This window comes from Chiloscyllium plagiosum, unplaced genomic scaffold, assembly GCF_037043375.1.
Source record: "Chiloscyllium plagiosum isolate Xiang-an unplaced genomic scaffold, Cpla_swu_hap1 HiC_scaffold_17, whole genome shotgun sequence".
Taxonomy (NCBI): domain Eukaryota; kingdom Metazoa; phylum Chordata; class Chondrichthyes; order Orectolobiformes; family Hemiscylliidae; genus Chiloscyllium; species Chiloscyllium plagiosum.
The window spans coordinates 52,481,982-52,494,571 of NW_028270155.1; the positions used below are offsets into that span (position 1 = coordinate 52,481,982).

Consider the following 12,590-nt stretch of genomic DNA (forward strand, 5'->3'; position numbering starts at 1 on the left):
ATGTACATGTATTTGGAATGGCAAGAACTGATTAGGGATAATCAACATAGCTTTGTGCATGGGAATTTGTGTCAGACTAACTTGATTGAGTTTTTTGAAGAAGTATTGAAGAGGATTGTTGAAGGCAGAGCGATGGACATGATCTATATGGACTTCAGTAAGGCGTTTGACAAGGTTCCTCATGGTAGACTGGTTAGCAAGATTAATCACATGGAATATAGGGAGAACTAACCATTTGGACACAGAACTGACTTGAACATTGAAGACAGAGGATGGTGGTGAAGGGTTACTTTTCACATTGGAGGCCTGAGACCAGTGTGTGCCCCAATGATTGGTGCTGTGTCTACTGCTTTTCGTCATTTATGTAAATGATTTGGATGTGAACATAGGAGGTGAGTTTGCAGATGACACTAAAACTGGAAGTGCGGTAGACAGTGAAGAAGATTACATCAGAGAACAATGGGATCTTGGTCAAATGGGCAGGTGGGCTGAGGAGTGACAGATGGAGTTTAATTTAGATAAATGTGAGGTGATGCATTTTGGAAAGACAAATCAGGGCAGGATTTATACACTTAATGGTAAGGTCTTGGGGAGTGTTGCTGAACAGAGACCTTGGAGTGCAGGTTCAATGTTCCTTGAAAGTGGAGTCACACGTTTATAGGATAGTGAAGAAAGCATTTGGTATGCTTTATTGGTCAGTTCATCGAGCATAGAATTTGGGAGGTAATATTGTGGCTGTACGGGACATTGGTTGGGCCACTTTTGGAATATTGTGTGCAATTCTCTCTCCTATAGGAAGGATGTTGTGAAACTTGAAAAGGGTCAGAAAAGATCTGCAAGGATGTTGCCAGGGTTGGAGGACTTGAGCTACTGTCAACTCACAAATGGAATTCAGCTATTCTGTCCATGTCCATGGCTGTAATGAGGTTAGGAGCTGAGTGGTTCTGGCAAAACCCAAATTCTGAGCAGGTTAGTGCCAAGCAGTTGCTGCTTGATAGCACTGTTGATGATACTCTCCATCACTTTACTGATGATCAAGTGTAGACTGATGGGGTAGTAATTGGCTGGTAAGTAATCTAACCTAGTCTAATCAAAATTTGTTAGCACTGTCATAACCTGTATACTATGAGAACAACCTTCCGGTACAACCTTCAGTTTGAGAAGTGTCTGAATTCAGTGGATAATGATTAAAGACTTTCAATGGCTTTGTGCATGGCAAGAATTAATTATGCAATTTAAGTATCAAATCACCAAGGGCATGTGTTAAGACAAATCTCTGGAATGGTTTGTTCCTAGAAACTGGAGGGTTGCCAACAAAAATCATGCAAATGTAATTAGCGAGTCAGTATAATTCAGAACACTATGGCATACAGATGTGCAAGACGTTTGTCAACAATGAAAAAAGATTTGTTTCCTTGAAATAAACCAATGGTTTGGCAATGTGCCTGTGAGTATATTTAAATCATTCAAAGACCATTGAAAATATACATTACTGGAAAGCTTGAAATCAAGTTTTGCAAAGCTGCTCTTATGCAATGTGACACAATGATATGGTCTTAAATGTTGCAGCTGGAAATTACTGGGTCTCCTTCCTATAAACAAGAGATAGTGGAACCTGTATTCTTTGGACACAGCTATTTAAAATACCTACAGCAGCTTGCTGGCAGCTGCAAAGGTTTCTCCAAGTCTTTCAAAACCCCAACTGAATAAACGAAAAAGCATCATTTTAAAAGACTTTGGTTCTCTGATTGCAATTGTCACAGGTTTTTCTGAGGGCAAAAGTGAGGGCTGCAAATGCTGGAGATTAAAGTCGAGTGCTGGAAAAGCACAGCGGGTCAGGCAGCATCCAAGGAGCAGGAGAATGGAAATTTCAGGAAAAAGCCCTTTATCAGGAATGAGGGTTTTTCTGAGGCCATTCCATGGTGTAAAGGGAGGAATTTCCTGAGGCAATTGGGCACTCCCTCCAACATTGTCTCACTATGAACTGGGTTTGCTAGTAAACTGTTTACTGGCCTTGTGACAACAACTTCAAGGTCTGATCCAAATAGGGCAGATTCAGGATTGGAGCTCTACTCTCCCCTCTGCCTCTCATAAATAATGAATTGCACTCCCTCACAACCCCCAAAAGGGATGTTTCCTGCAGGCACTCTTTGAATTCTGAAAGTATGTTAATAAATACCAGTAAGAAATTGTCTGTTTTAAGTACTTAGCTGATTTTTTTTAAAAAAACTGATTTATTGGAACCTAGGAAGCGAAATGGGTCATTTAGTCCATCAAGCCTGCAGTGCCATTCTCTGTGATCATGGTAGATCGAACACTTCAATGGTTTTTACTCACCTCATCTCCAGAACTCTATACACTATTGGGAATCGGCAAATTATCAATCTCTCCGTGAAACAGACTCAAAGACAGAACGAGCCCTATCGCATCTCTCTGTAGCAAAGAATTTCAAAGGCCGCAACTCTGAGGAAACGAGTCCTCCTAATCTCAGAACCAAGTGGCATCCCCTTATTTTAAAATTATGCCCCTGGTTCTAGACTCCAATATTAATCAAATATTAATCCTTGTGATACCACACTAGTCACAGCCTGCCAATGCAAGAATGAACTATTTATTTCTACCTTGCTTTCAGTCTGATTTTTCTAACCAGCGTCCAGAGGGAGACTTATCAAAAGCCTTCTCAAAAATCAAAGTATACTACGTCCATTGGTTATCTTTGATCAATTTTGTCATCTTAAAGAATTTCCAAGTTCATCACTCAACTTCCTATTTGCAAATACATGCTGGATAAGTCCAGTCAGATCATTATCATCCAAGTGTCTATTTATCATGTTCTTCATAATAGATTCTAATATTTTCTCTTCTATTGATGTGAGGCTAACAGGTCTCTCTTTCACTCCCTTTTTAAAATGCTGTTTTGACATTTCCTACCTCCCACTTCCACAGGGGTTATCCAGAAGCTGTAGGATTTTGCAAGATAATCATTAATACATCAATTATCACTGTATCCACAGTTACAAATCACACAACACCAGGTTATAGTCCAACAGGTTTAATTGGAAGCACACTAGCTTTCAGAGCAACGCTCCTTCATCAGGTGGTTGTAGGACTGGGTGACAAAGTTAAAAATCACACAATACTAGGTTATAGTCCAACAGGTTTATTTGGAAGCACTAGCCATCAGAGTGCCACTCCTTCATCAGGTGGTTGTGGAGGCTAAGATCATGCTCACAGCATTGGGACGCAGACAGACTTCACATCTATTGTTTAAAGAGCTGAGCTATCTTGAGAATGTAATTTAAGAGAAGTTCTGGGATTCACATATCAAAGAACAGAAGCCAGCATATCCCATTATAAATGATGAAAGTTTTAATCGAAGATTTTTTACTGTATCACATCTCCATGACAATGGACTCCTTTGGCTATAAATTCTGTGAGCATGATCTTAACCTCCACAATCACCTGATGAAGGAAAGGCACTCCAAAAGCTAGTGTTTCCAAATAAACCTGTTGGACTATAACCTGGTGTTGTGTTTTGATTTGGAGGTGCCGGTGTTGGACAGGGATGTACAAAGTTAAAAGTCACACAACACCAGGTTATAGTTCAATACGTTTAATTGGAAGGACTAGAACCTGGTGTTGTGTGATTTTAAACTGGTGTTGTGTGATTTTTAACTTTGACTTACCTTTGTTAGAAATGGTTAACTGACATTTATTAATTTTTTATTTGAAGGGAGGCAAGTTGTGCAATTAGTCGTTTTAAAGCTATCCATTGACTCTGTGCCTTTTAATGTATTTTCCCAATCCACCTCAGCCAGTTTGTGCCTCATACCTTCATAATATTCCTTATTCAAATGTAACACACTTGCTTCGGGAGGAGCGACCTCATTTTCAAATATAATGTATAATTCTATCATATGTAGTCATTCGTCCCTAAAGGATCTTTTTAAACAAGATTGTTAATTAGCCTTTTTTCCACTAATAACGTTAAATCTAAAATAACATGCACTCCCATTGAAACTCCATAAAAACTCATCATCCACAGCTTTAGTGCTCAATTGGTTTATCCAGTCTATATGCAGATTAAAGTCACTCATGATAACTGTGTTGCGCATGCTACACATTTCTCTTATCATCACATTAATACCATGCTGCACACTCTATCTACCATTTGATGACCTACAATAACTTCAATCAGTGCCTTTTGCTGTTTCTTAGTTCCCACCCAAACAGATTCACACATTGCTGCTTTGATCCAAGGTTCTCCCTTAATAATGCACTAATCCCATCCCTTTATTATCAGTGCAACTTCATTTCTCTTACTTCACGTTTGTTCTTCCTAAACATTGAATATCAACTTCAGGACCTGGTCACTATGTAGCCATGTTTCTGCATTGGCAACTTGATCATACCCATCAATTTCTGTTGGTACCTTTAGAACATGTACCTTGCTGTGAATGCTGTGTGCACTCAGGTAGAGTGCACTTAACTTGGCCTTTCTGCAATGCCCTTAACTTTGTCTTTTTGACAACATTCTGTTTTCGAAGCATACTTGATTCTCAGCTGAATTTGAGCCTCCTTAATGCTTTTTTTGTACTTTCTGTTACCATCTTTACTACCTTCCATTTGGGTTATCCCTCAGGTTCCCATCCCCATGACAAGCTGGTTTTAAATCCATCCCAACAGCATTAGAACTCTCTCTGCCAGAATATCAGTTCCAGTTCCATTAAGGTGTAACCTGTTCAACTTGTACAGGTGCCACCTGCCATCGAACTGGTCACAATGGTTCAGAAATCTGATGCCTAGTCTCCGACACCAGTTTCCCAATGACACATTCAATCAATCCTGTTGATCCTACACTCACTAGCTCATGGTACTGGGAGTAATTCTGAGATTACTGCAGTTAACGACCTGTTTTTAATTTCCTTCCTAACTCCCTGAAATCTGCCTCCAAGACCTCATGTTCTTCCTACTTATGTCATTGGTATCAATGTGGGTCATGCTATCCCCACTAGGATGTCCTGCACCTGCGTTTTGTTATCTTTCAGTCTGGCACCATTGAGGCAGCACAACATTGTGAAGTCAAGTTTACTTCCACCAAAATACCTCCTGACTATGGAATCCCCTATAACTATTGCCTTTCCATGCTCCTTCTGCCGCCCCGTACAACTGAATTGTTGTGATGCCATGGGCCTGGCTTTGGTAGCACTCTCGTAAGCAATCATTAGTCTCATCAGTTTCTAAACTGAAATACCAATTAGCGAGCAAGGAAACCAAATAAAATATGCAAAGCACGCTGAGTATCTGGTGACTGATTTGATGTTCCAAAAAACAAAGTTGTTCTGTTTGGATAAGGTACGCACTGTTCTTTTTGATAACCTGTGGTATTCCTTTGAGTCAGCATTTTGCTGAATCTAATGCAACACAAGGATAAAAAATTGTTGGCTTTCTCTTTCTGATACTTTAAATTCACTTAACAGGCTAACATTTTCTGTACCAAGTTGTTCTGATCATGTCTAAGTACTAATTCAAGGAATTAATGTCCTGAATATGCCACTTGCAGTCTGTTTGAGAAATTCCTCATGATGTGTGTGGTAAGCAATAGTATGTGATTTTGAGTTACTGAAAGATTATTTTCAAAGGCTTGAGAATACTGTGGGACAACTTAGCTTTCTAAATTAACTGTCAGTGGAAAGCTGAATATAGCAATGGAAAACATAGTCTCTCTTTTTCTGCATTCTTTTGAACTTTATTTTCTTTTATTCCTTGTAGTTTGCAACATAAGACATTTCTGTATATATAGATTCAATATTTTTCTGGTTAATTTTCCACCTGTTAAATTGGCTAACTCTACACTAACTACAATTTAGACCTACACACTTGCCTGTCCATACAGATTAACCTGCTTCAATGGGCCAGTGTAGTATACAACATTGTACATTTTTCCACTGAGCTGCCGGCACGATTTTAGAGCTCATATCTTCTCCTTTTCCCATGAACTTTCTCTCTCCTCTTTGCCAAACATTTTTGGCTCCAGGATTGATTTTGTTGTTAGCTGCCCTCAGGTATGTTACTTACTATCTCCGAGCAGACCTCATATGTGAATAATGGAAGGTCACCCAATCAAGCCAGGCATCACCACTGGGCTTCTCCTCATCTGATGTGTATATATGTTTTGATGTTTGGTTGTTTAGCAAAAACCATGAGCATGTACAATACAATTTCTAGAATTTGGTGGATAGCAATCAGGAATGGGAACTGCAAGCTAATATTTCCAATTCAAAATCCATAAGCAAATTCCAGAGGGCCTACCATAGCCCCAGCTACAGCATTCTAACCAAAGACCAGGGACCAAAATTGCTCTTTCCCTGGTACCAGTGTGTGTAGCTAAGCTACACCGCAGTTAAACCGATAAACTATTGAAGGGATCACTAGAATTCAAACTTTAAACTTACATCAAAATTCAAGGTTGTGCATGGCTACCTGAAGATGAGCAGTAAAGTTGCAAAATATTGCAAACATTCAAATGAATGTGCCTTCTATTCTCCCATTGCATATGTTACATTATCTGGTACATGTGAAAATGTGTGTAAGTATATAGTTATAAGAGCAGTTTTGGTGTTGTCACTATTCTGGGAGCCAAGGAAGTGACATAACTGTACTGTAGTTCAATTTGTATATTCAATGTGTTGAATTTACATAGACATTACTTGAACTGATTGGGAAACTTTAGACTATCAATGATTGGAAGAAGCAAGAATGTTAATTCTAGTTTTGCCAGTTCTTCAGTAAATAATTTGTCCACTTGTTATGGTACGTGGCCATAAAACCCATAAATTCCTAGGTAATTCCCTATGTATTGAGCGGTTGCAGATTTCTATTGTAAATTCTATCCTTATGTGACTGGGCTCTGGAGAGAATTCTTGATTACTTCCATCTCCATATTCTCCTTCTGTGACGTGTAAATACATGGTTGGCATTAGCTGTGATGCCACCACTCAATCTACTTCCTTCCCCTCTATCCCTTCGTCAGATATTTGACACTGATTTGAGTCGGTTCTAACTAATGGGGTTCTCCGGATATGCTCATAGGTAAGGGAAAAGGGGTCTGGAAGAGTTCAGCAAGGAAAAATAAGGTTGGCCTGGGAAGCATAAACCTTTTCTGCCTGGAGGAGCTGTCAGTTCAGACCTGGGGTATGGGTAAAATTATTGCCAGTGAATATTTTGAACCTGTTTTTGCTTTTAATTTTAAACTTGAAAGAATCTGTGCACTGCAATTCCAAATGTCTATTTTGTTGGGGGGTCATGATAGTTTTCAGTTGTCAATTAATTTAAATTGTAGTCAGTTGTAAGGAATTTTTTAAAAAAATCATTTTTTTGACTGTGAGCTAAAATGGTAAAAATCTTTTATAAGCTAAGGATTGCTGTACTTGTTAAAATTGAAAAACCTGACACCATTTGGTAGTTTAAACACTGTGGAAAGCCTCGTTATGGAAGAACTAGAACCAGGGGGCTATGTACAAGTGGAGATTTAGCTGGCAATAAGTCGCTAATTGGTCTGTGGATGACTGACCAATTTTCAATGACTAAGACATCCTGCCTGCTAACAACTACCTGATTGGCTGCCAGGTATCTTAATAGCTTGTGGATGCGAACAAAGTGGGCAGAAGCTATTGGTCCTCTAGAAAGGAAAGGGCAGTACTTGTGCTCTGCTCTGCTGTAAAAAGCAATTAAAGCCTGAAGATAGCTAATTCATCTTCCCCTCACCAGTTGCACTAAGCTATGACTTCATTAATAAGTCAGAGACCTTTCTAAGTGTCTGAAAACAAGTTAAAGCACCTGGAGAAGGGGATTGAAAAACACTGTTCTGATTCAAGCATTGCAGCAGTATTGAACTGTCTATGAGGTTATTTTATTGTTGTCATTGAGGTTAATTCAAGTCCTGGTGACGGGCTTTTGCCCGAAATGTTGATTTTCCTGCTCCTTCGATGCTGCCTGACCTTTTCCAGCAGCACACTCTCAACTCTAATCTCCAGCATCTGCTGTATTGACTTTTGCCTAATTTTAAAAGTGAGTTAGAGTTGCAACCAATAGAATCACATGTTAACCATTTATAACTGTTGATCTGTAATTAGAATCTATTTATTTGTCGTAAATAGCGATTCTTGTCAAGTACAAAAACGTGGTCTGTGTTTTCTGTCCACTTGAGTATAAAACACGGGGATTTTGCAAACTTTTATAGCTTTGACTTTTGTGACAACGTAAGTTTTGTGAATGGCAGGGATTGATTTCTGGCATACGACATCAGTGAGACGTAATAAATTGAATGTTGGTCATTGAGGAGTCAAAAAGTGTGGCACTGGAAAAGCACCGCAGGTCAGGCAGCATCCAAGGAACAAGAGAATCGACATTTCAGGCATAAGCCCTTCATCAGGAATGGGAGCATTGCGATCTATATAGCTTTTGTTCATGTACTGATACTGGATCCAGTGTAATATTACAGAGCATTGCTATAGATGGCAAGAGGTGTGGTAACAGCAAATTACCCTGAATGCTTGACTCCTGTACACTGACTCAGGCATTGCAGCAGTATTGAACTGTCTATGAGGTTATTTTATCGTTGTCATTGAGGTTAATTCAAGTCAGCAATGTAAAATAAACATGATTACAGTGCCATTTGCTAGGATGCTGTAATAGCCATTTGCTTGTCCCTGTATTGTGTAATGTAACACATTTCAGATGTTCTGTCAATACTAATGAAGAATTAAAACATGACTTTTGTTTGCATATCCTCACTAAATAACATTGCCATTGCGTATCATGATAGTATTGATATTTATTGTAGTGGTGCTGCAATAGTGATATTCAATGCAAGTTGTCCAGGTTAACCCTAAATGGCTGTGGTTCTATGTATGTATTCAGTTTTATAAAACTGAATCTCATTATCAAATAGATTTAAATGCACTGTGTTGACTGTAGCAATTTCTTGATTCTTTAAGCAAACTCTAATATGTCTTTCAAAATATTGAGAAATTGAAAATCAGAACTGAATTTTGTTCAATGACATTTTGGAGAAGATTAGATTTAGATTACATTACAGTGTGGAAACAGGCCCTTCGGCCCAACAAGTCCACACCGACCCGCCGAAGCATAACCCACCCATACCCCTACATTTACCCCTTACCTAACACTACGGGCAATTTAGCATGGCCAATTCACCTGACCTGCACTTCTTTGGACTGTGGGAGGAAACCGGAGCACCCGGAGCACCCGGAGGAAACCCACGCAAACAATGTGCAAACTCCACAGTCAGTCGCCTGAAGCGGGAATTGAACCCGGGTCTCTGGCGCTGTGAGGCAGCAGTGCTAACCACTGTGCCACCGTGCCGCCCACAAAAAAAATCTATTCTAATAATTTGAAAGAGAACTTGATATGGAATGTGTTTTACATTTTGTATAAACAATTCCACATGCCCCCTTCACCATCCCCCCCCCCCCACCCCCCAATCCAATCCCAACCCTAACTTTGAGGTGTTCCACTTAGAGCTATGAATATCTGTCTGTGTAATAAAAATCTAGAGGTTGAATTAAAATGTTCAACATCTGATCCAAGATACTGGAGATGCTACTTTATGGGCAGTTACGTAACAGAGGGCTGTTCATGGATATTTATATAAAACAGTTTTTTTTTCAGCCATTAGCTTAATGCATCGTAAGGTTACTGCAATACACTATGTAAGATGCCTCACTCCCAATCTCTGAACACTGACTCTCATTAGAGTGTGACATTGATTTCCAATTCCCACATCAATGATCCTTAGAATCAGATTCCATTGCATTATTAATTTTATAATTATCATTCCTGCAGGTGATTGATAGATTGAAATAAAATGGACACAATTGAAGTTAGATTGATTTAAGCAGTCATTTCAACCAGACATTTTCAACTGAATGTTGCTGTTAATAGACTTGTTTTTCTCTTACTCAAACTTGCCATTTTATATCTATAGGCGTGGAGTTCTCCATCTTCATGAAAGTGCTGGAATTCATAATTTGGGATTACCAAGATGGCAACTTTCCCTTTGCTTGCTTGGCGTGGTGATCATTCTCTACTTCAGTCTCTGGAAAGGGGTAAAGACATCAGGAAAGGTATGATTCCCAGTTTCTCATGATCAAGAATGTATTAGTTGAAAAAACAACCTGTGTTGTTTTTCAGATAAGATCAATTATATAAACACCATCAAGACCAGTAAACTGATCTGGAATATTTCTTTATCAAACCAAATGAGATTAAGAATTCACCGCCAACTAGAAGCTAATTGTTTATTTCTGCTAATGTTTATTTTGATGCTATAACCAGATTAACAATGCTTCACCTGAAAATGTTTCTTGTTATTTGGTTAATTATAATTATAATATTAATTATAATTAATAAAGTTCCATTATGGTTGAATATTTTTAGGAGATCACAACTTGTATATGGAGATGATCAAATATGCAAATCCATCCAATCTGGGTTCTTCTTAAATTTATACATATCCTCATCATCACTGCAATAATGAATCCTTCCCCCTCACTCCCACCATATGTCCAGTGCAATTTAGATTAGATTACTTACAGTATGGAAACAGGCCCTTCGGCCCAACAAGTCCACACCGACCCTCCGAAGAGTAACCCACGCAGACCCATTCCCCTACATTTACCCCTTCACCTAACACGACGGACAATTTAGCATGGCCAATTCACCTAACCTGCACATCTTTGGATTGTGGGAGGAAACCGGAGCACCCGGAGGAAACCCACGCAGACACAGGAAGAATGTGCAAACTCCACACAGACAGTAGCGTGAGGCAGGAATTGAACCCGGGTCTCTGGCGCTGTGAGGCAGCAGTGCTAAACACTGTGCCACCAATTGCTTTCTTTTAGTTTGAATTTCTGAAATGAAGTCATTGATCTGAATGTATTGTTTGAAGTTTAAAAGAGTTTGCAGATCAGGTTGAGTTAGTTTATTCATAGCTCAGCAGACATCTTTTATTTTGCTTTTTAACCTTGCATGAATAAATTGAAGTACAATTAACATTGACATTGGTGACTCAATGGATTCATGCACCACAAAATGATGAGATTGATCTACCAGCATGAAAACTCTCAATCTGAGTCTATGTCATTTGTTGATCATTAAGATTCAAAGTTTACATTTATAGAATTTTTGTTGGGTAAGAGTATTAAGGACTGGGAAAACAAGTTGATAAAATAGTGAAGATACAAATCAGGCATTATTTAACAGATTGAGGGTAAAGACTCAATGGACTGAATGGCCTCTGCCTCTGTTCCTTGACACTGGGGAGAAAATGCAGAAAAATGTCTTTACTGGCACTGTGGGAATAAGTATCAATAACAGCACATGGATTTTTAAAAAAAATTACTGGAATTATTGTCAGATTAATAAATTGGTTTCAAGTGTCCATTGTAACCTGTTCTCAATGGAGATGCGCGTCAGTTCACATCTCATTAAAAAAAACATTAGATATCCCTAGCACATGTATAGTGTTCACTGTTTGATGCAATGGTTCCTTTATGCTGTTTGTTAAAGCAGAACAGAAACAGTGCAGGTATTTGGGTGTGTGCTGTTAAGGAGAGATTCAAACCAAACAAAAGGGCTTGAATACACTTACTTTGAAATAGTTTTACAGTTAATACATGAACACCATTTTCCAGTAAAAGGTTTGGTCGTAGCCAGTCAGCTGTTATTGCTTTGGCCTAGAAATGTGACAGCGACCAAAAAATGATTGTTCCCTCCCCTTCAAATTGGAGGCTGCTTTGTGCCTGAAAATGGGCACTGTGTGATCAAAACTCTAGGCCTGTTTTTATTTATTTTGAGTATAGCAATATTTTTTTCATGATTTGGTCTGAGTTCCTTTTGAAGTTGGCCTATAGTAATGTGTTGTCTAAATTTCAAAATGATCTGGCAGCTTGCAATGAGTTTTTATTCAGGCCTTGGGAGCCTGACATTGGGGCCATTTCCGAGTGTGTTACAGACAAGTCCAGCATCATTTTGAAAGGGGAGTCAATTAAAGGACAGGGAGTAGGCTTGTCTTGCAATCAGATATGATGGGTGGTTGAATTCCCTGACCGTGACCCTGAAGAAGCAAATCTGTCTGTGACTCATTGGCAGCTTTAGTTGCGGTGAAGGGAGGTGTGCCTCATGTGAACATTCATGGTCCTCCCCCATTTTCTGCACCCAGTGTGTGTTACCAAGTGAACTACTCACATTGCTAACTGTAAATTCCAGTTGGCACAGGAACGGGGACCTAATAAGCCCTCTAATTCCATTACTTTTCAGTTTATTGGCTACCCATTGCTTGCTTGAGGGCAGCTGGCATCTGACCTCAAACTGCTGCTCTGAAAATGGCTCAGGGTCTGTGCTAGGGAATCAGTTCAATGGTTTTTGTAGCCAAATTGTGGGCACGCTCATTTCCACTGAACCTTGATTGAAATGTTGGCCTCTTGAATCAGAGCATCACTTGAAACATATGTTTTCCCAAACTGTTTGCATGGGTTGTGTTGGCCTCAATAAAATCTGCAGTTTTA

The 12,590-nt window shown here is 39.2% G+C and overlaps 1 protein-coding gene across 2 annotated transcripts in view; it reads left to right on the forward strand.

Moving 5' to 3' along the window:
- Positions 1-12,590, forward strand: part of slc6a2 (solute carrier family 6 member 2) — a 179,961-nt gene that overhangs the window by 81,049 nt on the left and 86,322 nt on the right. For both annotated transcript variants that reach the window (XM_087995914.1, XM_043707015.2), the window contains exon 5: positions 10,010-10,148. In XM_087995914.1, coding sequence (XP_087852040.1) covers positions 10,010-10,148 — 139 coding nt within the window. The remainder of the gene's footprint in view (positions 1-10,009; positions 10,149-12,590) is intronic.